Below are 27,916 nucleotides of genomic sequence, written 5' to 3'. Positions count from 1 at the left end.
GCTGAGGGACAGCGCCCAGGCCCAGAGTTCAAGCTTCCCCCCAAAAAAATTATAGAGTTGGAAAATTCCTAGATGCCCAGTGACATCATGGCCACTGTGATATCATAGAACAAGGAGTTACTCAGTATGGTGGTGATGCTCATATCAACAGACTTTCTGTGCTGCTGGTGATATAAGCACTGAATACATGCTGTGTACAGAGAACTTAATGATAGACAGCTGTGTCATGGGTTTATATATTTTTCTATACTATAATTTTATCATTTATTTCATTTGCAGTACTGGAGATAGAACCCAGGGCTTCATGCACGGTAGGTAAGAGCCTTTATTATATATAGATATAGATATAGGTATATTTTTTCAATGCTGGTACTGGGGCTTAAACTCAGTGCCTCATTCCCTTAGCTTTTTCACTCAGGGCTTGCCCTCTACTTGAGCAACAGATCTACTTCTGGCTTTTTGCTGGTTAACTGAAAATAAGAGTCTCTCAGATTTGCCTGCTTGAACTAGCTTTGAATAGTAATCCTAAGATCTTAGCCTCTTCAGTAGTTAGGATTACTGGTGTGAGCCACTTTGCATCTGGCTACAATAATGATTGTAGCCTGGGATGCTTAGTGCCTTTGATGCCAGCCTCGGGAGGAAAGTCCATGAGATTCTTATTTCCAATTAATCATGAACAAAGGTCAAAAGTGGAACTGTGGTTCCAGTAGTAGAGTGCCACCTTGAGTGATAAAGCTAAGGACAGTGACCACAGGCCCTCAGTACTGGCACATTATAAACACAAAATCATCATTGTTATTATAGCTATTCAACTAAAAAGTTAAGAGCCAGGCATTGGTAGCTCATCCCTGTATACCTGGCTACTCAGGAGGCTGAGATCTAAGGGTTGCTGTTTGAAGCCAGCCCAGGCAGGAAATGTCTGTGAAATTCTTACCTTCAATTAACTACAAAAAGCTAGAAGTGGAATTGTGGATCAAGTGGTAGAGTGCTAGCATTAAGTAAAAGAGCTCAGGGACAGTGCCCAGGTGTGGAGTTCAAGACCCGTTACCGGCATACACATACAAAAAGTTTACTATAGACAGTGTGTCAGCATCCTGCAGGAGGTATTTATATTGTGTCATGACTGTCCAGGGCCATATACAGTAACTGGTCTTGGTCATCACTAACTACATACTTCTAGAACATAGCCCCATTGTGAAACAAGAAATGACTATTTACCTGTGTGGTGTTGGCTGTCTCTGGTAAATCCTCCTGCCACATCATATACGGCAGAAAGTCTATATCTTCTTTGGCAATTAGTTCGGAGATATTTGGACTACTAGGAAAGGGTGACTGCTTATCATCCTATAGTGAAAACACAATTGAGTTAAATTTAACACAGATGTGATCAAATTCAATGGTAATCACACATTCCAAAACCTTGTGGATACTGGGTTTGGAGTATTTGAATGCAAATCTAGATCATATGTCCCTGATTATTGGGGCCAGATGAGCGGTCTTCCTTATTGGGTTCTCTGCTTTAGTTAGTGCTCCGCACAGCTTTTCCTATTCCATTCAGAAGGGAAAAGGTCCTCTTTAGGCATGAGAAACCCAAGTTTTTTTTTTTTCTAGTTTTTGAATATCTTAAATTAACAAAAGATGACAAATGCTAAAAACATTACAAAATTGCAGCGCATCTTAAAAATATACATGACATTAAAAATGGTAACATATGTATCTCAATAAATCTTGATACCAAGGAAACCATTCCTAGAAGAGAGGAGTACTAGCCTCTAACTACCACCATACCCATGTAACCTTGGATTTTGTTTAGATTGATTTTCTTGATATACCAACTTGGCTTAGAGTTCTCAGTCCTCCTGCTTCAGCTGAGATTACAGGTGTGTGTTACCACACCTGACCAAAGAGTGACTAATTTTCTTTTTGGTGGTAATGGTGTTTGTAACTCAGGGCCTCATGTTGAGTAGGCAGGTGCCCTACCATTTGAGCTATGCCTCCAGCCCATTTTTGCTTTAGTTATTTTTCAGGTATAGTCTCAAGTTGTTGCTTGAGGCTAACCTGACAAGGAATTTCCATCTTCCTACTTACTGCTTCAAGAGTAGTTGGGATCATAGGTATATACAACCATACCCAGCTACTGGTTGAGAAGGGGTCTTGGGAATTTTTTGCCTTGGCTGGCCTCAGATTACAATCCTCTCTATCTCTGCCTTTTGAGTAGCTGGGATTACAGATGTGAGCCACTGAGCCCCACCTCAGTGACTTTCTTTTTTCTTTTCTTTTTTCTTCTGGTCCTGGGGCTTGAACTCAGGGCCTGGGCACTGTACCCAAGCCTCTTTGTATTCAAGGCTAGCATATTACCACTTAAGCCACAGAGCTACTTTCAGCTTTTTTGAGTAGTTTATTGGGAACTTTTCTGCTGGGACTGGATTTGAACTATGATTTTCAAATCTCAGCCTCCTGAGTTGCTAGGATTAGAGGTGTAAGCCACTGGCACCTGGCCAGAGTGACTTTCATATGTGAAAATATAAATGAGAGTTTAGCCTTGAGCGAATAATACATACCCTTTTCTCAACTGCCACAAAACTTGTAAACTGTGTTATGAGAGAATTTTCTTTACTGAGTTGAATAATCAGAGATTTCATGATTTGTTTCTTCATCTAGAATAGAATAAAATAAAAGAAGGCATATCTTGAATTAACATATGACTAATTAAGAGGGTAATAAATAATCTAAGGAGGTGTTTTCTCTGACAAGGTAATCATTTTGTAATTAGCATTTCAAAGTGAACATGCAGTTAATGTCCTATCAACATTCCCTGTGAAATGGGATCAACTGACTTCACTATATTATAAAAGGTACAGCTCTCGGTAATTTACTAAGTGCTCTCACACATATGACCTTGGTCATTCTCAGAGACTAGAAAGTGTGTGGCTACCATTGGGAAGCTGAGGAATTGCCTGGGCACTGTCTCTGAACTTTTTCGCTCAAGGCTTGCACTCTTCCACTTTGAGCCACATTGCTACTTCTGGTAGAGTGCTAGCCTTAAGCGAAAAAGTTCAGGGACAGTGCCTAGGCCCTGAGTTCAAGTCCCATGACTGAAAAAAGAAAAAAAAAACAGAAAAATTACTGTCACTTCTAACCTTGATCCTCAGATCTCAGCCTCCTGAGTAGTTAGGATTATAGGCATGAGCCTCTGGTGCCCAGCAAGCAGTTCTTTTTGTATGTGTATGACAGTGCTGTACTAGAGCATGAACTCAGAAAGACTTCGAACTAACCCTTAGCTTTTGCACTCAAGGCTGGTGCTTTTCTACTTGGGCCACAGTTTCACTTATGCTTTTTTGCTAGCTAAATGGAGATAAGAGGCTCATAAGACTTTTCTGCTTGTGGGCAGATCTTTGATCTACCTTGATCCTCAGAATTCAGCCTCCTGAGTAGCTAGGATTACAGATGTGAGCCATCAGTACCCAGCCAACAGCAGTTCTTTTGCTTGTTCATTCAATAATAGACACTGAGCACCCACATGCTAGGGACGGCATCACAGTCCAGGGATGATGTCACGGAATAAGGGTGAATGTTACTGACACCAGTCTTCTCTATCTATCCACCTTAACTTTTCCCTGGATCTGCCTATTTTAAAAGAATCTAGATCTAGGGCAACATATAATAAATTTCAGGAGGAAAAGAACAAACCTCGTGGCCGGTTTCACTGTCATGGAGAATGCCATCTTCATAATCTCTGATCAGAGCTTGTGCCGCCAGCTTGTGTATCATCTTTGTTTAGGCAGCAAGGAAAAAAATTCAAATTAAAGACCTGCATGGACCACCACTTGGCTCACTCCTGTTTTTATGTGCCATTACTGGGACTTGAACTCAAGGCCTGGGTGCTGTCCCTGAGCTTTTTGGCTTAAGACTAGCATTCTACCTCTTGAACCATACCTCTACTTTTGGCTTCTTGGTAGTTAATTGGAGATAAAAGTCACTTTTATCTGCCCAGGCTGAGATCCTCATATCTCAGATCTCAGCCTTCTGAGTAGCTAGGATTACAGGCATGAGACACTGACACTGTACATCTTGCCTGGATTTTTCACACAAGACTGTTCTTCTACCTCTTGAGCCACAGCTCCAGTTCCAGCTGTTGGCTGGTAAATGGGAGATAAGTCTCACAGACTTTTCTGCCATGGCTAGCTTCAAATTGAGATCCTCAGATCTCAGCCTTCGAAATAATTAGGACTATTGGTATAAACCACTGGTAACCAGCTTCACCCCAGCCAATAGTTTAAAAGTGTTTATTCTTACAGTTCCAGTTGTCTTCTGGAGCTCAGTAGTTGACACCATTGTACGAAATTCTTTCTCTTGAATTAATGCACACAGAGTTGCCTGAAATGGGAAAAAACGCCTCCACAGTGTCACAGCCAGCATCACAGTGATTCTTTTGATGTCTTTTCCTCTGCAGATGGAAATAAAAACCCTCCCCAACTTTTTTTTTCCCCAGAAGAGGGGATTTGCTAGCAAGGAGAAGAAAGACAAATGAAGCAGCCAAACACGTTGCTCTTCCCGTAGTGCAACCAACTTCATCTTCTCACCTGTGTGCAATGAGGAATGAATCCGTAGACAAGGAGCCGGTCATTGTGGAACAAGGAAGGAACATGGGCCGGGGCCTGAAGGGGCTCTGAGCTATCTGGACTGAATTGCTGCCATTTGATGGAAACAGAGTGGCAACTTGGGGACCGTAAGCGGATCATTTGGTCTGTTATCTGTAAGAAAAGAGGAATCAACTTCTCCTTCAATATTATACTTGAGTTAAGTGTACATTCTATCCCTTGGGGGATTTGGTGGCTCTTTGATTTTCTTATTTCTGGTACAGGGTACTTTTCTAAAGAGATTCCAAATGTGTATGCATTCATAAACAGATATACACTTACATATGTATAATCTAAATACACATGTCAATATGACTACATGTATGTATATATGCGCATGCATGTGCATATACATATATGCAGCTATATATGTATATATGCACACATATATGTATGTACATGTACACATATACACACACATATACTGATTCCTTTCCTATTCAGGCACTGGTGTCTCATGTCTGTGAACCTAACTACTCAGAGGCTGGGATCTGAGGATCTCAGTTTGAAGGCAGCCTGAAAAGTCCGGAAGAACTGTTTTGTTTTGTTTTTGTCGGTCATGGGGCTTGAACTCTGGGCCTGGGCTCTGTCCTTGAGCTCTTCAGCTCAAGGCAAGTGCTCTACCACTTGAGCCACAGTGCCACTTCTGGTTTTCTGGTCATTAATTGAAGGTAAGAGTCTCACAGACTTTCCTGACAGCCCAGGCTGGCTTTGAACTGTGATCCTCAGATCTCAGCCTTCCAAATAGCTAGGATAATAGGTGTGAGCCACCAACACCCAGCTGGTAAGAACTCTTATCTCCAGTTAATCACCATAAAGCTGGAACTGGAAGTGTGCCTCCAGTGGTGCAATGATAGCTGTGAAGAGACAAGTGAAAACATGTGGCCCCAAGTTCAAGCTCTAGTATCAGAAAAAAAAGACTGGATCCTAAACTTACTGTGCAGTCCTGGCTGGCCTTGCTCCTTCCACCTTATTGTCTAGAATGCTAAGATTATGGGCATGTATTGCTACATCTGGCTTAAAAAATGTATATATTTTTGGTTATGGGCTTTGAACTTGGTCTGTCTGCTGTCCATGAGCTTTTCCACTCAGGGTTAGCTCTCTACCACTTTGAGGCGTCTACCATCTTGAGCCACAGTGCCACTTCTGTGTCCCACCATTAGTTAAAATTCAAGCTAAGTCCACTAGACAATTCTTGGATTCTTTTGGACCCACTATAAATACTTTAGATAGCAAGGAGTAAGAGTCTAGCTTTTTTTGTTTTTGTTTTTGTTTGTAGGGCTTGAACTTGCAGCCTGGGCACTGTCCCTGAGCTCTTTTGCTCAAGGGTAGTACTCTACCACTTTGAGCCATAGCTCCATTTCTGGTTTTCTGGTGCTTATTTGGGGGCAGAAGTCCCATAAAGTCTGCATGGGCTGGCTTTGAACCATAATCCTCAGATCTCAGCCTCCTGAGTAGCTAGTATTACAGACATGAGCCACCAGTATCCAGTGAGTCTCTAGCTTTAACTGGGGGAGTGCGGAGGCTCTCCCCCTTGCAGGTTTTTTCCTAATAAACCTATACTGATTTTTGTGTGTGTGTGTGTGTGGATATACTGTACAGAGGGGTTACAATTACATGGGCAAGATAATGAGTACATTTCTTATCAAGCATTGTTGCCTCCTCCTTTGTTTCCCCTTCCCATGCCTTCCCAGCCTCCCCTACCCTCTCCACCCAACCCTCCTCCCTGCCCCCACCAAAGTTGTAAAGTTCGATTTTGACATAATGACTTGTACATCTCATTGTTGCAATGGGTCTACCTGTATCCCTGTTTAAACGATTTGTTTTTTCCCTTCCCCTCCACAAATTATACCAACATCAAATACAGTGAAAGCAGGGGTTATACCATGGGGGAGGGACATACAAAGCAACAAAAAAATAATCTTATAAATGTGTTAGAAACAATAGCATTAAAGAAAAAGACATTTGAATACATATCTTAGTATTCATTTCCCTAACATCAACTTATCTGACCTTTTCTGCTTGATTCAGACATATACTAGTTATTGCAAATAAAGGAAACCATGGGACCTATGTTTCTTTGGGCCTGGCTTACTTCACTTAATATAATTTTTTCCAAGTCTTTCCATTTCCTAACAAATGGGGCAATGTCATTCTTTCTGATGGAGGCATAGAATTCCATTGTGTATGTATACCATACTTTCTTGATCCATTCATCTACTGAGGGGCATCTGGGTTGGTTCCATATCTTAGCTATGGTAAATAAGGCTGCAATAAACATAGTCATGCTGGTAGCTTTAGTGTGGTCTTGTTTGTGAACATTTGGGTAAATGCCCAAAAGTGGGATTGCTGGGTCATAGGGGAGCTCAATGTGGAGTCTTTTGAGGATCCTCCATACTGCCTTCCAAAGTGGTTGAACAAGTTTACACTCCCACCAACAATGAAGTAAGGTTCCCTTCTGTCCACATCCCCTCCAGCATCTGTTGTTATTAGAGTTCTTGATTATAGCCATTCTAACTGGGGTTATGTGGTATCTCAATGTTGTTGTTGTTATTTTTGGGTCCAGTCGTGGGGCCTGAACTCTGGGCCTGGGTGCTGTCCCTCAGCTCTTCAGCTCAAGGCTAGTGCTCTACTACTTGAGCTACAGTGCCACTTCCGGCTTTTTTCTTTTTGCTTATGTGGTGCTGAGGAATCGAACCCAGGGCCTCATGCATGCAAGGCAAGTGCTGTACCACTGAGCCACCTTCCCAGCCCCTCAATGTTGTTTTGATTTGCATTTCTTTTATGGCTAGGGAGGTTGAGCATTTCTTTATGTGTCTATTGGCCATCCTTCTTTCCTCTTCAGAGAAGTTTCTCTTAAAGACCTATGCTGATGTTGAGCTATCTCTTTGTATACTCTTTCTCTCACATTTTTATTCTTTTTGAACCTAATAGAACTTTCATATGTTTTCCCTTTTGATGACTTATAAGAATGCTATACAAATAGTTGTTATACTGTGTTTCAGGAACTATCGCAAGAAAAAAAAATGGCAAGAAAAAAATGTTGATGGGGTTAGAGGTCTGGCACCAGCCAATGAGTGAAAACATCAGATACTGAGTTTGAATCTTGGTCTTATACAAAAAAACCCCATAACCATTCAGTTCAAAAAAATAAATAGCTGGATGCCAGTGGCTCACACTTGTAATCCTCACTACTCAGGAGGCTGAGATCTGAGGATCGTGGTTCAAAGCCAGCCCTGGCAGGAAAGTAAAGACCAGAAAACCAGAAGTGGTACTGTGGCTCAAGTGGTAGAGCTCTTATCTTCTGCTGAAGAGCTCAGGGATAACACCCAGACCCAGAGTTCAAGCCCCATAACCAACAATAAATAAATAAAAATAAATAAAATAAATTAAAAAAATTAAAGAATATGTTTAGTCCATGTTCAGACACAACTTTCCCTCTGAATATTTTCTGAGGTTGTCTGAATTCAAAGATATGGAACCATGGGTACATGGAGATATAATGGTTCACTAACTATATATATTAGAAATCACTAATCTAATTAGAAATCAAAGTTTTAGTTATGAGAATGACCCAATTAAGCAATCACTGTGTGCTACCCAGGGGCAGGGGTTTACTCCCCCATTTGTTCATGAAAACACAAAAGTTATCATTACACTTGTAAAAACATAACATTTCCACATATAAACATAAGACTAGAGATAAGATATTTAAAAAAACATACCTGCTTTTTCCAACAATGTTTGGATTTTGAGTTAAAATATTCAAATACTCCAGCACCACACTGGGACAAAGTCCTTAGGACATGGCGATTTGCTGTAGGACTGATCACATTGCACATATTTAGTTGTATTTATGAAGAACATGTTAATGTTAAGGATATGCAAAGCTTTCTAGGGGCTAGTGGCTCATACCTATAATCCTTGTTACTAAAGAGACTGAAATCTAAAGATCACAATTCAAAGCCACCCCAGGAAAAAGTCCATGAGACTTTCATCTCCAATTAAACTAGCAAAAAAAGCCAGTAGTAGAGCTGTGGCTCAAATGGTACAGCAAGAATGAGAGACCCTGAGTTCAAGACTCAAGACTCAGTATGGATGAGGACACACACACACACACACACACACACACACACACACACACATACACACACACACACACACACACACACACAAATATGTGAAGCTATTTTAAAGGATAAAGAGATAAAGTGGTGATGGCATGTAGCTGAGTGGTAAAGTACCTGCTTCGCATGTGAAAGTATCTGAGATCAAACTGAAGGGGAGAGAGAGGGGGAGGGAGAGAGTGGAAGAGGGAGAAGGAAAGATGAGGGGAGGAGAGGAAAAGGTAAACGAGAGAGGGAGAGAGTCAGAGGAGGAAGAGAGAGTTGAAGGGAGAGGGGGGAGAGAGAGAGGGGAAGAGAGAAAAGAGAGGGAGGGAAGGGGCAAGGAGAGAGGTGGGGGAGGAAAAGAGACAAGACAGGAAAAATGAGAATGTGAATGGATGTGGACAGTAAGAAACATCTGAAGATTTGCTTAAATTCTCACATGCCAGAGGACTTCTTTATCTTTCACAGTAGAAAAACCAGAATGCTTAACTTCCAGTTTACTGATATAGATTATCCTTTTATATATAATTTTTTTATTGTGACTGATTACATAAATTTCATGTTTCACAGTATTGTGAGATAGTGATACTTAGTTAAAGTCACAAATACATTCTAGCCTTCATGAGGCAAATTATTACCATGGTCTATAACTTTTGTGAATTCTATGAGTTTTGACAATACAATTACTTCTTCCATATTGTCATATGAACATTGCTTTCCTTTTGCTTAGTTAGCTGTTCCCTCTTTCCCTCTCATTCCCTCCCTCCCATCACTGCCCTTGAGCTACTTAGTTTTAACCAATGTCCAGTGCAGCTTATGGACCCCTCTGTTGTATGTTTTCCTTTGTTTCCTTCTGTTTCTGTGTCCTCCTAGCTTCCCTCAGATGTGAGCATATATATACCATATATGTGGTTAAGAACATGCGGTCATTTAGTAATGATTTAACAAAATGAGGGGAGGTCCTTTGTTTCTTGAGTCCTATTTACTTTGTCATATCTCCTTAGGTTTTGGATTTGATATCCACATATCAGGGAGACCATGTGCTGTTTATCTCTTTGCTCTTGGCTTACCTCATGCAAAATGATTTTTTCTAATTCCATCCATTTCCCTGCGAATGCCATTATTTTGTCCTTTCTAATGGCTGCATAACATTCCATTGTGTAGAGGTACCACAATTTTTGGATCCATTCATCTGTAGTGGGGCATTTGGGTTGTTTCCATATATTGACTATGGTGAACAGTGCTGCAATGAACATGGAGGTGCATGTGTCCATGTATCCTGGTTCATGTTGCTCCAGGTAGATGATTAAGAGTGGTATGGTTGGGTCATAGGGGAAGTCTATATTAACTTCCTGAGGTACCTCCAGACTGCTTTCCAAAGTGGTTGTATTTGTACATTCCCACCAGCAATGCAATAGGGTTCCTCTTTCTCCACATGCCCGCCAGCATTTGTCATTGGCTGAATTTAGGATGTGGGGTTGTTTTTCAGGGTTGTTTTTATTTGCATTTCCTTTATTAGCCAGGATAATGAACATTTCCTCATATATTTCTTTGCCATTTTTATTTCTTCTTCTGAGAAGTCTCTCTTTAGCTCCCTTGCCCATTTAGTAATTGGTTTATTAGGTTTAGGAGGGATTAGTTTCTTGAGTTCCCTATATATAAAGGATATTAGACCCTTGTCTGATATATTGCTGGTAAATATTTTTTCCCAATTGGTTGGCTGTCTTTCTAATTTAGTTGTTATTTCCTTAGCTGTGCAGAAACTTTTTATTTTAAGGTAGTCCATTTGTCGAGTGTCTCCAATTTGTTGTGACCCTGGGACTCTGTTCAGGAAGTTCCTGTCTGTGCCTACAAGTTCAAGTGTCCTTCCTACTCTGTCCTGCAGTAGTTTCAGAGTTTCAGGTTTAATGTTAAGGTCTTTAATCCATTTTGAGTTGATGTTAAGGCATGGTGAGAGGCTAGGGTCCACTTTTAGTTTTCTGCAAGTGGTTGCCCAGTTTTCCCAGCACCAATAGTTGAAGAAGTTGATTCTTCCACTGTATGTCTTTGGCTCCTTTGTCAAGTATCAGCTGACTGTAAGTATGTGGTTTTATTTATTTTATTTTCTAATCTATTCCATTGGTTTTGCAGTTTATTTTTGTGCCAATACCAAGCTGTTTTTGTTATTATGGCTCTATGGTAGAGCTTGAAATCTGGTATTGTGATCCCTCCTTGATAAGAAATGTACTCACTATCTTGCCCATGTAATTGTAACCCCTCTGTATGGTATTTTCGCAAGAAAATAAAATTTAAAAAAAGAATTTGGGAGTGGAGTTTTTGGGATCATTAGGGTATAATATCATGTCATCTGCAAAAAGAGATAGTTTAACTTCTTCCTTCCCTATGTGGATCCCTTTAATGTCTTTTTCTTGCCTTATTGTTCTGGCTAAGGATTCCAGAACTATATTGAAGAGGAGTGGAGAGAGTGGGCATCCTTCCTTGTTCCTGTTTTTAGGAGAATTGGTTGTAGTTTTGCCCCATAAAGTATAATATTGGCTATTGCTCTGTTGTATAAGGCTTTTATTGAATGTTCCTTCTATTCCTATGTTCTCCAGAGCTTTTAATATGAATGAATGCTGTGTGTTATCTCACTGGAGATAATCATGTGGTTCTTGACCTTGGATCTGTTGATTATTGATTTACATATGTTAAACCATCCCTGCATCTCTGGGATGAAGCCTACTTAATGGTAATGTATGATTTTTTTTTTATATGTTTCTGGATTTGTTGAGGAACTTTGCATCTGTTTTCATCAAGGAGATTGGTCTGTAGTTCTCTTTTTTTGTTGGGTCTTAGCCTGGTTTGGGGATGAATGTGATATGGGCTTCATAGAATGAGTTTAGGATTGCTCCCTCTGTTTCTATTTCTCGAAAGAGCTTGAGGAGTATGGGTATTAGTTCCCCCTTAAGATCTTATAGAATTCCATAGAATCCATCTGGTCCTGGGATTTTCCTTGTTGGAAGACTTCTGATTGCTTCTTCAATCTCATTGTAAGTTATCTAATAAATTTATTTCTTCTTGGTTCAGTATGAGTAATTCCTATTTCTCTTAAAATTCATAAATTTTTGCTAGGTTTTCTTCCTTAGTGAGTATAGATTCTTTTTTTGGGGGGGGATCCAGTCATGAGGCCTGAACTCTAGGCCTGGGCTCTGTCCCTCAGCTCTTCAGCTCAAGGCTAGCGCTCTACCACTTGAGCCACAGCGCCACTTCTGGCTTTTTTCCTTTTTGTTTATGTGGTGCTGGGGAATCGAACCCAGGGCCTCATGCATGCAAGGCAAGTGCTCTACCACTGAGCCACCTTCCCAGCCCAAATTCTGGAAATAGTTCTTTATCATTGTTTGGATGTCTTGGCTATTTGTTGTAATTTTTCCTGTGGCACCCCTGATCTTATTGATTTGGGTCTCCTCTCTTTTTTTTTGTCGGTCGTGGGGCTTGAACTCTGGGCCTGGGCGCTGTCCCTCAGCTCTTCAGCTCAAGGCAAGCGCTCTACCACTTGAGCTACAGCGCCACTTCCTCCTCTCTTCTTCTTCTTTTTTTTTTTTAGTTAACTTTACAAGAGTTCTGTCAAGTTTATTGATTTTTTTTTTAAAAAAACCAGGCTTTTTTAAAAACTATTTTTATAGTTCTCTTAGTCTCTATCTCATTAATTTCAGTTCTTACTTTATCTCACTCTCTCTAGTAACTTTAGGTTCAATTTTTTCCTGCTTTTCTAACAGTTTTAGTTGTCTCATGAGATTATTTACTTGGTCTTCTCTATTTTCTTAGTGTGTGTACTGAGAGCAATAAATTTTCCCCTCAGGACTGCTTTTGCCATGTCCCACAGGTTTCTTGGTGATGTATATTCATTTTCATTGAATTGTAGGAACTTTTAATTTCTTCTTAATTTCTTCTGTGACCCAGGTTTTGCTCAGAAGTGTGCTGTTTAATTTCTATGTGTTTGAGTACTTTTTACAATATGTTTTGTTATTGAGAACTAGCTTGATTCCACTGTGGTTGGATAGAATACATTGGATTATGTCTATTCTCTTGTATTTGCTTAAATTCCTTGTATGAACTATGATATGATCTATTCTGGAGAAAGTTCCATGGGCTGCAGAGAAGAATGTGTATTGGGTTTTTGTTGAGTAGAAAACTCTGTAGATGTCTGTTAAGTCCATTTGGGATATCGTATCATTGAGTTCAGAGGCTTCTTTGCTAATCCTCTGGTTAGTAGACCTGTCCTTTGGTGAAAGTGGAGTATTAAAGTCTCCTAGTATTATTGTATTCAGATCTATTTTATTCTGTAAGTCTGAGAGTATTTGCTTAAGATATTTGGGTGCACCAATGTTTGGAGAGTATACATTGATAATAGTGATGGGCTGGGAAGGTGGCTCAGTGGTAGAGCGCTTGCCTTGCAAGCATGAGACCCTGGGTTCGATTCCTCAGCACCACATAAACAAAAAGAAAAAAAAAGCCGGAAGTGGCGCAGTGGCTCAAGTGGTAGCGCGCTAGCCTTGAGCTGAAGAGCTGAGGGACAGCGCCCAGGCCCAGAGTTCAGGCTCCACGACCGAACTCCCCCCCCCCCCAAAAAAATAGTGATATACTCTTCTTGGATTGTTCCCTGTATTGATATGTAGTGTACTTCTTTGTCTTTTAGTATTGATTTTAATGAAAAGTTTATTTTGCCAGATAGCAGGAAAACAACTCCTGACTTGTTGCTGGGAACATATGATAGATCTTCCTCCATCCCTTCACTCAGAGTTTGTTTTGAATCTTTGGCTGTGAGATGGGTCTCTTGAAGACAACAAATAGATGGATCTTGCTTTCTGATCCAATCTTCAGTTTTCTTTTGATTAGTGAATTGAGCCCATTAATGCTTATGGCTATTATAGAGAGGTGCATTGTGTTTCCTGTCATTTTCCTGCTTTCCTAAGTTTTTCTTCTTTCCTTTCCTCTTCTAATTATTAAGTTTGACTTCTAGTGATATCTGTCTGATGTGGATCACTGATCTTGAGTATTTTCTTCAGATTGTATTCCCCCTCTTAATAAATCTTTGTAGTGCTGGCTTATTGTTTATGAATTCATTTAGTTTTTCTTTATTATTTGATTTAGATGATTCTAACATCCTCAAAAAGGATCGTGAATGTGTAGCTTAGCTTTAACAGGATATGGTAGGCCAGTAAAACCTTGCATTCCATCCCCAGCATCAAAAATAAACAGATAGATAGACAAGATAGAAAAGATTTAGTGGATTTAAAAATAAGCAAACAACCATCCAGGATGTCAAAATAATATTAGATAAAGGTATCAATCTAGCTGGGTGCCGGTGGCTTATGCTGGTAACCCTAGCTTCTCAGGAGGCTGAGGATTGCAGTTCAAAGCCAGCCTAGGCAGGAAAGTGTGAAACTGCCTCATCTCCAATAAACCCACCAGAAAACCACAAGTGGTGATGTGGTTCAAGTGGGAGAGTGCTCACCTTGAGCAGAAGAGCTGAAGGACAGCTACCAGGCCCAAAGTTCAAGCCCCACAACCCCCCCCCCCCACACACAAAAGGTATGAATCTAGCTGAGATCTGAGGATGGCAGTTTGAAGCCCCACGACCAACACACACACACACACACACACACACACACACACACACACACACACACACACACACACACACACACACACACACACACACACACACACACACACACACACACACACACACACACACACACACAAAAGGTATGAATCTAGCTGAGATCTGAGGATGGCAGTTTGAAGCCAGTCCAGGCAGGAAAGACCATGGAGACTATCATCTCCAATTAACCAAAGCGGAGCAGTGGCTCAAGTGGTAGAATGCCAGCTTTGAGTGAGAAAGCTAAGGGACAGTAGTCAGGCCCTGACTTTAAGTCTCAATACTGATGTGTGCGTGTATACATGTGTATGTGTGCATGCACACACGCACGCGCACACACACACACACACACACACACACAAACACACTCCCTCTTGTACAGACTAATGGGAAAACCTGTCAGATGGCTTTTTTAACACAGTGACCAAATCTCTGAGACTTACTCAACGCCACAGGTGAACAGCCTGGTGTGGTGGACATTTCTTTTCACGAGCTGCACTGTCATACTCTCATTCTGCAGGTGCCCATCAGACAGGAGGAGCACATTCCTCAGCCCTTGAGAAGGGCGCAGTAAACTTAAGTATCGGAGCGTTTTGTAGAGGTCAGTGTTGCCCATGGTAGGGGTAGCAGACTGCAGGAGGTGAAGCACGAAATAATTTCTCCTTTCTGTACACAACACTGACTGCAATCATCTCCCAGAGATACACTGGCATCGATAATATTTTTTCCAGCTGAGTATGACTCATGCCTATAATCCTAGCTACTCAAAAGGCTGAGATCTGAGGATCATGATTTGAAACCAACCTGGGCAGAAAAGTCTGTGAGACTACTATCTCCAATTAACTACCAAAAACCCAGAAGTAGAGCTGTGACTCAAGTGGTAGAGCTCTGGGCATAAAAAGTCAGGGACAGAGCCTCAGCCCTGAGTTCAAGCCCCAGTGGAACACATACAGAAGTAGACTTTTTCCCTTAATTAATCATTTGTGGAGTAATTTTACTTACATGTGGGGCTTGAACTTTGGGCCTGGTAGCTGTCCTTCAGCTCTTCAGCTCAAGGCAAGCACTCTACCACTTGAGCCACTGTGCCACTTCCAGTTTTCTGAGTGGTTTATTGGAGATAAGTGTTTCACAGACTTTTCTGCCTGGGCTGGCTTTGAACCTCGATCCTCAGATCTCAGCCTCCTGAGTAGCTAGGATTACAGGTATGAGCCACCGGCAACTTGCTCTTTATTTTTTTTTATTTCCAATTTTTTAAATGACTTCATATTATGCCTTTTATTATTATTATGAGTCTACTACAATGGTTTGGATAACTGACTCTTGTGTCAAAGGTTTGGGTCACTATCCTTGGTGCTACTGGGAGGTGGGTAGATCCTTTAGAATCTGTGACCTACTGTGACCTTAATGCTATTTGTGCCCTGGTTCTTTTCTTTCTCTCTCTGCTTCATAGACATGAGGTGAACAGGCTTCTCCTTGTGCTCCCACCATGATGCACTATGTTGTAGCAGGCCCAAAGCAATAAGACCAAGTCAGAATGGACTGAAACCTCTGCAACTATGACCTGAAACCTCTGCAACTGTGATCTAATAAATTGATATAACTTAGGTATATGTCACAGCAATGGAAGGTGATAAACAACTCCACCAATATACAAAAGTCTAGTCCTGGACAATGCTAACTGAAGCTTCAAAGATGCAGACTCAGGTGATGGAAGAAGCATTTTACTTACCATAATGAACTTTGTTGGCACCTCATTGTTTGTGATGAATTTAGGATATGAAAATAATTCTTTGTAACCTGTGCAATGAGATTGGCATAAGGAAATACCATTAACTATTCACCAAACTGACCTCTAACAAACAATAATGCTACTTTCCCCCATTCAGCATGCAATGATCATGAATATTTTGTAGATGGCACTAGTGGCTCATTCCTGTAATCCTAGCTATTCAGAGAGATTGAGATATCAGGATCATGACTTAAAGTCATCTTGTTTAGAAAAATCTGAGAGACTGCAATTAACTGGCAAAATGCAAGACTGGAGAGATGACTCAACAGGCAGAGTACCAGCCATGAGCAAGAAAGCTGAATCAAGAATGCTAGGTCCCTGAGTTCAAACCTAAGTGCCAACATTAAAAAAAGTATATTTTATGAATACTGTTCTTTTTAGAAAACAATGAGTGCCGAGCACCAGTGTCTCTCTCCTATACTAGGCTACTCAGGAGGCTGAGATCTCTTTTTTTTTTTTTAATTTAATTTAATTTTATTTGTGAACATACTGTACAGAGGAGTTACAATTACATGGGCAGGATAATGCGTACATTTCTTACCAAGCATTGCAGCCTCCTCCTTTGTTTACCCTTCACATCCCTTCCCAGCCTCCCCCCTCCCAGGCTGAGATCTCTTGCCTCCAATTAGTCACCAAAAAGCCAGAAGTAGAGCTACAATCAAGTGACAGATTGCTAGCCTTGAGCAAAAAAACTCAAGGACAATGTCCAGGTACTGAGTTCAAGCCCCAGGAATGGCACCAAAAAAGAAAATAAAACAATGTATAATCATATTTACATAACAAAAGCTCAGCACAGATGGTGGAGTTAATCAAATAACAGAGTGTCAGCCTCGGAAGTAGGAGGCCTGAGTCAAACCCAGTTACCATAAACAACTCAGCACAGCATCCCTGCAATAAGTACAGAGAATTCCAATACACTATACTATGCAAAATATCTGATACAAATTTTATTTATAGGTCTCTTACATCTTCCATGCAAACAGGTGTAGGGACAGGAGAGGGGTTACCATCATCATCTTTGTCCCTGGCAGAGAACAGTCTCCATGTAGCCCCATCCTTATTTCATCTCTGCCCTGAACAGAACCGACCTAACTCTGTTGGGAAAGGGTTTCATCCCCTGAGCTCTGCCCCTTCTGTTGTCCCTGAAGAGTCCTATTCATGCCACCTAGAAGGTAGCATTGCCTTCTAACAGTGCTAACCTGATGCTCCCTGAGTCTACTGGATAACAGATCCTTCTTCTCTTGTTTCTCCTCCTCTTCCTCCTCCTCCTTTATTCCAGGACCCTCACACTTAGTGTGAGAGTGCAGTGTGAGAGCTCTCATACTAAGCTGCCTCAGGCTTCCTTATAGATGTTTGTTTGATTTGATTGTGGGCAATGCCAAGGTTTATTTATTTATTGCCAGGGCCTGGGTACTGTCTCAGCACTTTACCACTTGATCCACAGAACCATTTCTGGATTTTTTCTGTTTATATAGGTCTGAGGAATTGAACCCAGGGCTTTATGCATGCTGGGCAAGCACTCTACCACTAAGCCACATTCCCAGCCTGTCTTATTTATTTATTTTTAACCCTTTTTGTGATTAGAAGGAAGAAAGTTTGAGTCAAAGTAAAATTAAATTGACTACCACCACAACAACAACTTTTTGTGCTGGTATTAGGGATTGTACTCATAGCTTCTAGTTCTTGCTTGGCTTTTTTGCTCCTGGCTGGCATTCTACCACTTGAATCACACTCACTTCTAGCATTTTGCTTGTTAACTGGAAAAAAGGGTCTCATAAACTTTTCTTTTTTTTGGGGGGGGCCCGGTCGTGGGGCCTGAACTCTGGGCCTGGGCACTGTCCCTCAGCTCTTCAGCTCAAGACTAGCGCTCTACCACTTGAGCCACAACACCACTTCCGGCTTTTTTCTTTTTGCTTATGTGGTGCTAAGGAATTGAACCCAGAGCCTCAGGAATGCAAGGCAAGTGCTCTACCAATGAGCCACCTTCCCAGCCCTCTCATGAACTTTTCTATCTAGGCTGGCTTCAAACTGTGTTCCTTAGATTTCAGCTTCCTCAATAGGTAAGATTACAGGCATGAGGGGCTGGGAAGGTGGCTCAGTGGTAGAGTGCTTGCCTTGCATGCCTGAGGCCCTGGGTTCGATTCCTCAGCACCACATAAGCAAAAAGAAAAAAGCCGCAAGTGGTGTTGTGGCTCAAGTGGTAGAGCACTAGCCTTGAGCTGAAGAGCTGAGGGACAGCGCCCAGGCCCAGAATTCAGGCCCCACGACCAGACCCCCCCCCCAAAAAAAAAAAGATTATAGGCATGAGCCACCAGTGCTCAGCTTTTCCAGTGCCAGAGTTTAAACTCGGGGCCTCACACTCAGAGTGCTTGGCTGTCAACTCTCTATACTTCCAGTCCAGTTTTTTGCTGATTATTTTGGAAATGGAGAGTCTTATGGACTTTTCTGACTGGGCTGTTTCTGAACCATGATCCTCTAGATCTCAGTTTCCTAAATAGGTAGGATTACAGGTGTGAGCAACTGGCACCTGGCTAATTATAGGTTTTCAATGACTATATTGATTGCAAATGCCTTTACCCTTAGATCCTCATACTCAGCAAGCTTAAGTTCTTGTGTTTGGTTCTGATAAGAACAGAAACAGTAGTATTTACTTTTTACCTGTTAAGGACTAAGCTCTATTTTAAATCTTTTGCATCCATCAGCTCTGTCCTCACAGGACTATAAAGTAGGGCCTATTACCCCTCAAATTGCAGGTAAGAAAACTGGGGCTCCAAAAGTTCAGAGAGCCTACTCAAGGTTGACACATGGAGTTTGTAAGTTGTATAGTTGGGCTCTGGACTCAGGGAACCTAGTCCACAGTTCTGTGTTTAAGCTGCATGTAAAACAGCCTCCCACTCTGAAAAGGCCAGGCCCCACAGTTATGGGCATGCTCATGTTCAGGAAGAACCATAAGGGACTGGGGTCAAAGGGCACTCACCTGTGCCAAACTGGATGATGTTTACTTTTTGCTTCTTATCCACCAAGGACAGTGCATGCAAGGCAATCTGTTTGGCTTGCACGAATGCCGCACCTCTCATGGAATTGGAGCAGTCGAGACAAATAATCACTTCATTCTTGTCAGGTAGGCCTGGGAGGGTGGCGTCAAGATCAGGTTGAAAAACAAGCATGCAAGCCTGAAAGGAGAAAAAGGTGCTGCAATGGAGTTTTCATTTTGTTTTACTGACAGTGCCTGCACTTGAGTCATGTCTCTAGCTCTTTTTGCTCTGGTTATTTTAATAAGTTCTCACTTTTTGTCCAGGCCCGCTTGGACTATGATCCTCCTGTTTTATGCTTCCTTCCATAGCTGGGATGGTAGATAGCTATCACCACACACAGCTATTGTTTGAGAATGTCTCTTGAAATTTTCTGCTCAGGTTGGCCGTCAGCTGTGATTCTCCCAATAAATAACTCCTAAGTAAGAGTATAGGTGTGGGCATCTGGTACCCACCTGGGATTGGAGTTTCTTACAAGCTGAACTAGAAAACATCTATTTGTAAAGTTCTGAACTACCCAAACAAAAAGAAGTCAGATGTGCTGGCACATTCCTGTAATTTCAGTTCTAGAAAGGAAGAGGCAAGAGGATTTATTCTTCCACAGTTGGAGATGAGCCTGGACTACATAACTAGATCTTGTATCAAATAAAAGAAAAACAGGGTTGGAGTGTGGCTCAAAGGGAACTGTGCCCTGCTTAGCAGTGCAAGGCTTGAGTTCAAAATGCCAGTATTGCCAAAAGAAAACAAAATATAAATAAGATTTCCTTCACAACAAAAAAATGGCCTACTAGGAGTAAAAATAAACAGTAAAATGTGATGCCTGGGAATTCAAGTGTATGGGACAAAAACTCCTGAGAGGTCACAAATTTAAAATTAATATCTGACAAAAATCATAGGTCACTACAAGACACTATGTTGAAAATGAACTTTACAACTTCAGGAGGTAGGGAGTGAGAAGTTGGAGAGGTGGGGAAGAAAGGGATGCTAGGGGAAAAACAAAGGAGGAGGTAACAATGCTTGATAGGAAATGTACTTATTACCATACTCATGTAACTGTAATTACTCTGTACTGTATTTTTACAATAAAAATATATACAAAAAATCATAGGTCACCAATGTTGTCTGTAAAACAATGTCTTACACTATTCCAAAAGGAATACAGATGCTGTTATAATCACCAAAATACACATATGACTCTTATTAATTAAGAAATACTTAAAGTACAATTACTGTCTCAAAAGTTTCCATTTTTTTCTTGTGTGTGTGTGTGCCATACTGGGGCTTATACTCAGGGCATGGCACTGTCCCTCAGCTGTTTTGTTCAAGGCATTTCAGCCCTACTTCTGGCTTTTTAGTGGTTAACTGGGGATAAGAATCTCATGGACTTTCATGCCCAGGGTGGCTTTGAAGCTTGATTCTCAGATCTCAGCCTCCAGAGTAGCTAGGATTATAGGCATGAGCCACCAGCCCAGCTTGTTTTTGTTTTTGTGCCAGTACTGGAGCTTGAACTTAGCTACTTGTATTCTTCCTTATCTTTTTCATTCAAGGCTGTCATTCTACCAATTGAGTCATACCTCTATTTCAGGCTTTTTTTTTTTTTTTTTTTGTCGGTCATGGGACTTGAACTCTGGGCTTGGGTGCTGTCCCTGCGCTCTTCAGCTCAAGGCGAGCACTCTACCACTTGAGCCACAGTGCCACTTCCAGTTTTCTAGTGGTTTATTGGAGATAAGAGTCTCACAGACTTTCCTGCCTGGGCTGGCTTTGAACCGAGATCCTAGATCTCAGCCTCCTGAGTAGCTAGGATTACAGGCATGAGCCACCGGCGCCTGACGTTTAAGCTTTTTGCTCGTAAATTGGAGATACATCTCAGCCTCCTAAGTAGCTAAGATTGCAAGTGTGACCTACCACTGCCTGGCTTACCTTTCAATATTTATTTATTTGTTTATCTGTGTGCCAGTCCTGAGGCTTGACCTCAGGGCCTGTGCCCTGTTCCTGAGTTTTTTACTCAAAGTTAGCACTCTATCACTTCACTGCTCCACTTCTGGCTTTTTGGTGGTTAACTGGAGATAAGAGACTCATGGACTTTCCTGCTGGGTCTAGTTTTGAACCACAGTCTTCAATATCTCAGCCTCTCTGAATAGGATTACAGGCGTAAGCCACTGGCACCCGGTGATGGCTGTTTTATTTTAAATTAAGAAGCAAGTCTTTGTTACAATCACACAAAATGGTCAAGTATACAATCTGTATTGGGGAATAGATCACAGGGAGGTTTTTACTGAAACACAAAAGTCAGTGGTGCTTGAAACATAATTACTGTAGAATATTGGGACTGTGAGAGTTTATTTTGTAAACTAGTTTTTTCAACACTGTCAATCATCTCAAAAATGAAGGAGCTATTTATCGTGGAATATTTTTCCAATTGTATTTCCTACTTTTAAGTGAGAAGACTGATACCTCACTTTCTTTTTCTGGATGTTTTTCAACCCACATTCGGGGGAGATACGCATCACACAAACCAATGTGGAGAGAAAATCCATCGTTGCCTAAGGAGCTGCCTTCCACAGTGCGAATTACAGCCTTACAGTCAGTGCTCTGCAAACAAACAGATGACAAAGTAAATCATGCAATAATACCTGTCAAATAATAAAACCCTTGTATAATTTATGTAATTCTGTAAAAAAGCAATAGCATAATAACAATTCTCTAAGTTATGAAATATTGGTTTTAGGTCTATAATCAATCGGTCACCATCAAATTCTAAAGTTAATTTAAACATCCAAACTTAAGACTATTGTGTGTATGTGTGTGTGTATGTGTGTGTGTGTGTGTGTGTGTGTGTGTGTGTGTGTGTGTATGTGTGTGTGTGTACAAGCTTGAACTCAGGGGCTTGTGTTTTCACTTGGCTTTTTCACTCAAAGCTGGTACTCTACCATTTGAGCCACAGCTCTACTTCCAGCTTTTTTTCTGGTTAATTGAAGATAAGAGTCACCTGGGTTTGTCTGCTTATGCTGGCTTTGTTTTGTTTTGTTTTGTTTTTGCTGGTTTTGGGCCCTGAACTCTGGCCTGGGTGCTGTCCTTCAGCTCTTCAAGGCTAGCACTCTACCACTTGAGCCACAGTGCCACTTCCAGCTTTTTCTGCTTATGTGGTGCTGAGGAATCGAACCCAAAGCCTTATGCATGCAAGACAAGCACTCTACCACTGAGCCACCTTCCCAGCCCCTTATGCTGGCTTTGAACCCCAATCCTCAGATCTCAGCCTCCTGAGTAGCTAAGATGATAGTAGCGAGCCCCAATGTCTGCCCAGTTTAAGACAATCTTAATTCTGGATCCAAAGATGACAGATTTTTTTTTTGTTCAGCCTTCTGGATATGGCAGAAAACACACCAGATAACTAGAACCTATAATAATAAATAGAACATGAAGTAAAAATCATAGGATACTTTATTTGTAAGTAACATAGATAAATAGATATGTTCATAAATATAAAACAGCTTTTGAGAATGTTGATGGTAAGCAAGCTTTAAAACAATGAAGGCAAGAGCGTAGATTGCAAAGTGGCCACTCTCCACTCCTATATGCTCTTCATTATGATACTTGGAAGCTCCTCCTACCTGGAGATGGCATCTATTTCTCCTTGTTTGAATTGGCCAATGGGGCTGACTATGTAATTTGCATTGGCCAATAAGATATTGGCAGATATGCAAAAGGAGTCTGAAAAGTATTTGTGCAGGGCTGGGAAGGTGGCTCAGTGGTAAAGTGCTTGCCTTGCATGCATGAGGCCCTGGGTTCGATTCCTCAGCACCACATAAGCAAAAAGTATTTGTTCAATGGAGTGTGCACTGTCTCTTTGGTACTAGGTCTGTTTCATCAGTATGTGAATGACCCTGAGTCAATCTGCAGAAGGTAGGTGGACACAGGTACCACTCAAGCTGACAGCCTAGTAACTGTGTGTGAGTGAGATTCTCCTTAGCCATCTTGTCCTGGCCAAGCCACAAAACTATGAGAATAACAAATGTTTGCCCTATTTTTTGGTGCTAGTTCTGGGGGCTTGAACATAGTACCTTGTGATCGCACTTGGCTTTTCTTGTTCAAGGATGGTACTCAACCACTTGAGCCATAGCTCCATTTCTGGTACTTTACTGGTTAATTGGAGATAAAAATCACAGAGCCGGACACTGATGGCTCATGCCTGTAATCCTACTCAGGAGGCTGAGATCTGAGGATCATGGTTCAAATCCAGCCCGGGCAGGAAAGACTGTGAGACTCATCTCCAATAAACCACCAGAAAACCGGAAGTGGCGCTGTGGCTTAAGTGGTAGAGTGCTAGCCTTGAGCTGAAGAGCTCAGGGACAGCACCCAGGCCCAGAGTTCAAGTCCCATTACCACCAACACCAACAACAACTATATCTATATATCTATATCTATATCTATATCTATATATCTATATATATATACACACACAGACGTTTCTGCCTGGGCTGGCTTTGGAATGTGATCCTCAGCTCTCAGCCTCCAGAGTAACTGTGATTACAGGCATGAGTCATTAACACTTGGCTAAATGCTTGCTGCAGTTTGTGATATCGACAAAGCTAACTGATGTGTAGGATATCTGAATGGGTTAAAGCTGTGTTTATCTCTACTCCCTAGCAGAATGCTAAGCCTTCCAACAATATAAGGGAGACAATAAAAAGGACGTGAGCTCATAAAGATATTGAGTCCAGGAATAAAGAGATGAGTGGGTGGGTTCAGACAGTGGTTCAGACAGTGGTGCCTAGTGAGTGACTGGAGAGAATGGGGTTACCTGCGGTGGTGGCATTAGCCCGCAGCAGCCAAGGGAGAGAGCTCACACCCTGGAGGTACCAGTTACTGTAAAAATATGGTCCAAGTGAGCAGGGTAGGGACTATAGTATATGAGGCCCCATGTGCCTCCACACCCAAGGAGCCAACTAGCCATTTGTTACTTCAGTGTCAGACATAATGGAACATTAAAAGACATGGTTGTCAGGTGCCTGTGTTTACCTTTTACTAACACTCAGAGCTGTCAATTAAGTTTCTCAAGTCTCAGTTTGAATTACAAGGGAAAGACAGGGTTACCACATACTGGGAAAAGCCTCCAACTTGAAAGATGGACACAAGCAAACCAACAAAATATTTTTTAAGCTGGGCACTGATGGCTCATGCCTAGCTAGACAGGAGGCTGAGATCTGAGAATCACAGTTCAAAAGAAGCTCAGGCAGACAAATCCAAGAGGCTTTGTGTGTGTGCGTATGTATGTGTGCGTGTGTGTGTGTGTGTGTGTGTGTGTGTGTGTGTGTGTGTGTGTGTGTGTGTGTGTGTGTGTGTGTGCTCTTGCAGATGCACACATGCCAGTACTAAGGTTTAAGCTCAGAGGAGGCTGAGTGCTGTCCTTTAGCTTTCTTGTTCAAGGCTAGCACTCTACCACATGAGCCATAGCTCCACATCTGGCATTTTAGTGGTTCACTGGAGATAAGAGTCTCATAGACTTTCCTGCCCAAGCTGGCTTCAAACCCTGATCTTCAGATCTCAGCCTCCTGAATATCTAGGATTAAAGTATAAGCCACTAGTATCCAGATTCCTATTGTTAAATTAACCAGAAAAAAGTCCAAAGTGGTTAAGCCAAGTGCCAGAGCCTCACACTTGATCTAGAGCAGCTGTAGCTCAAGTGGTATAGCACTGGCCTTGAACAAAAAAGCTCAAAGACAGTGAGTGTCTAGGCTCTGAGTTCTAGCCCCAGAACTCACACACACACACACACACACACACACACACACACACACACACACATGCTGGAAGTGGAAGTGGTTCAAGTGGTAGAGTACCATCTGTAAACAAAATAAGGGAGTGAAAATGTGGTGCCATGAAGCCCCAAATGTATAAATACAAAAAAAGAAAGGCAAAACTAGCACCAGTGGCTTAATCTGTAACCTTTGTTAATTGAGGAGGCTGATATTTGAGGATTGCAATTCAAAGCCAACCCAGGCACAAAAGTCCATGAGGCTTTTTTTTTTTTTTTGGTCAGTTGTGGGGCTTGAACTCTGGGCTTGGGCACCATTCCTTGGCTCTTCAGCTCAAGGCAAGCGCTCTACCACTTGAGCCACAGTACCACTTTCAGTTTCCTGGTAGTTAATTGGAGATAAGAGTCTCATGGACTTTCCTGCCCGGGCTGGCTTTGAATCATGACCCTCAGATCTCAGCCTCCTTCGTAGTTAGGAATACAGACATGGTCACCAGCGCCTAGCCCCATGAGACTCTTATTTCCAATTAAGTACCACAACAACAAAAAAAAAAAAAAGAAAAAGGAAAAGAAAAAAAAGCCAATGGGAGGTAATATGACAAAGGAAACAAGAGAAAACATTTTCAGAGACAAGCAAGGATAATACCTACCATTCATAAGGTACACAAAGGCACTTTTTTTTTTTGCTTCAGAAAACAGATTCACTGACCTTTTGTTTCAGTTTATGTGTATCACTGGAAATGAACTGTATCACATACGGCATTTCAATGGACAGGGCCAAGGAGAAGCTACCAGAAATGAAGAGAAGACTGTCTTAGTATATCTTAAAATGCTTTTTGAAGTTGTTTTAAATAATTGTTTTGTTTTGTGGTGTTGTTTAAACCCAGGGTTTCATGCATACTAGACAAGCACTCTGCCAGAATTAACCACCCAACCCTTCAGATTATTTTATTCTAGTTCATTTATTTAAATATTTATTTACTGCCATTTATTTATTTATGTTGTGCTGGTACTGTGGCTTGATCTCAGAGCCTTGCACTCTTCCTTGTCTTTTTCCCTCAAGACTGGCACTCTACAACTTGAGCCATGCTTCATTCCAGCTTTTTGCCGGTTTATTGGAAATATGTTTTATGCCTAGATCAGCTTTGAACCATGATGCTCATATCTCAGCCTACTGAGAAACTAGGATTGCAGGTGTGATCTACCAGCATCTTGCTTCCTTCAAATAATTTTAAATGTCAATTTATAAAGCTAATATCCATTGAATGACCTGGCAAGTTTAATATTTTAGATACTGACCTTTGCTTTGCTCCTATTTCCTTTATATTGACTTTTTCTACTGTATCCTGTTAAAGAGAAAAATATGTATATAACTGCATTTCCATTAAGCTTCACAATGGGGACTGACCTGAAGGTGACCTTGGCAAGAACCCTGGGATAGCAGCAACACAACAGATGGTCCCTTGTCCATACAGTGCAACCCAGAGTTTTTGTTCATGAAATGACAATAACTGTGCAATGCAATGGATGTCAGGGATTACTTCTGACCATTTTGATAGATTTTTCATTGCTATATAGGTCTCTCTCTGTGTATATACAAGTCTCAGCACACACAACTGGCATATATAAATATAAAGTAAGAAGTCTGGAAATAAATATATATATGTATATATGTATATATACATATATACATATATATATTAAAGTTTAACTAGAAGTTATCTCCAGGTGACAGAACTGAAAATTGTTATTAAATGTTCTTGTCTTTTCAAGGTCCTGTTATGTATCCTACGGGGACCTTGAACTTTTGGTCTTCCTACCCGAATGCTTGTATTATAGATGTGTCCTACTGTACCTAGCTTAAGGATAGTTTTAATTGTCTTCTTTTGACTAATGTAGCATGATCATGTTTCTCTAAATTCTGTGTGTGTGTGTGTGTGTGTGTGTGTGCCAGTACTGGGGCTTGACCTCCTGATTTCACATTCTTACACAGCTTTTTGTTCATGGCTGACACTACCTACCACTTAATACATGTCTCCAGTGCTGGCTTTTGGCTGACTAGTTGGAAATAAGAGTCTTGAAGATTTGTTTGTCCAGGCCTGCTTTGAATCATGATCCTTAGATCTCAGCCTCCTGAGTAGCCAGGATTATGGACATAGTTCTGGTGCCTGGCCTGTATCTTTATTCTTTTCCTTTTGTAAACATTAAATAAAATGCGTAAATGTGAGAGATATTTTCATTTGTCCATAAAGCATTCATTTGGCACTCTACACCAAAAAGATTTAGATCTTTGTCTGTCTGATGCTGGACATTGAACTCACAGTTTTCCACATGCTAGGTCAATCTCTACCTCCTCCTACCCCCACCACCAAATGACCCTTCAAATGTTATGTTAAGCCACTGACCTGAAGGTTTTCATTCAAAGCCTTGTCCCGTTGCCAGGGTGCTACTGTGGCTGGCATGAAGAAGACAGCAACAGGGCCTTGGATGCTGAGTTCTGTGATGTAGGTAATTTTGATGAGGACTTTAGCCTTAGGAGGTAAGTTTCCAACACTAACAGTAAAAACATCCTGAAACAGAAACATATGACTTAATTTGCTACTCAAAAGCATTGGCACTCTGCAACTCAAAGGTATTGCCATTTTATGGAAACTATTCCCTCATATTAAAGGACTTGAATTTCTTAAAAAAAAAAAAAACAACTTGAATTTCAATCTGCCAAATTCTTCTCCAGAAAAATGGTAATTACAGAGCCTAGAAGATACATTGGTGGTTCAAAAAGCCTTGGGACTATTCACCAGTGGTAGGGACAAGGAGACATTTCTGGAAGCCAGAGAAGAAGAGGGCCCTTGGGACTATGATCCAATTGACTCCAGAGCTAAAGCAACTTTCTTCTCTCTCTCTCTCTCCCTCTCTCTCTCTCTCTCTCTCTCTCTCTCTCTCTCTCTCT

General features: G+C 41.3%; 1 protein-coding gene and 1 long non-coding RNA gene across 2 annotated transcripts in view; one reads left to right on the top strand and one right to left on the bottom strand.

Annotated features, from left to right (window-relative positions):
• Parp4 (poly(ADP-ribose) polymerase family member 4) overlaps positions 1-27,916 on the bottom strand; it is a 106,393-nt gene that overhangs the window by 24,882 nt on the left and 53,595 nt on the right. The window contains exons 18-30 of the mRNA XM_070003142.1: positions 27,372-27,536; positions 26,266-26,312; positions 25,676-25,754; positions 21,666-21,803; positions 19,157-19,352; positions 16,120-16,187; positions 14,834-15,021; positions 8,366-8,465; positions 4,584-4,754; positions 4,297-4,377; positions 3,691-3,771; positions 2,562-2,657; positions 1,219-1,344 (exon numbers count right to left, since the gene is read on the bottom strand). Coding sequence (XP_069859243.1) covers positions 1,219-1,344; positions 2,562-2,657; positions 3,691-3,771; positions 4,297-4,377; positions 4,584-4,754; positions 8,366-8,465; positions 14,834-15,021; positions 16,120-16,187; positions 19,157-19,352; positions 21,666-21,803; positions 25,676-25,754; positions 26,266-26,312; positions 27,372-27,536 — 1,536 coding nt within the window. The remainder of the gene's footprint in view (positions 1-1,218; positions 1,345-2,561; positions 2,658-3,690; positions 3,772-4,296; positions 4,378-4,583; positions 4,755-8,365; positions 8,466-14,833; positions 15,022-16,119; positions 16,188-19,156; positions 19,353-21,665; positions 21,804-25,675; positions 25,755-26,265; positions 26,313-27,371; positions 27,537-27,916) is intronic.
• On the top strand, positions 144-16,060 carry LOC138814185 (uncharacterized). Its single transcript, XR_011367915.1, has 3 exons — positions 144-311; positions 4,454-4,799; positions 15,841-16,060. It is a non-coding gene; the product is annotated as an uncharacterized lncRNA (long non-coding RNA).

Source organism: Dipodomys merriami, unplaced genomic scaffold (genome assembly GCF_024711535.1).
Source record: "Dipodomys merriami isolate MVZ:Mamm:240054 unplaced genomic scaffold, mDipMer1.0.p SCAF_6, whole genome shotgun sequence".
Lineage (NCBI taxonomy): Eukaryota > Metazoa > Chordata > Mammalia > Rodentia > Heteromyidae > Dipodomys > Dipodomys merriami.
The sequence above is the reverse complement of the archived record's forward strand: the minus strand, read 5'-3'. Positions and strand labels throughout refer to the sequence as shown.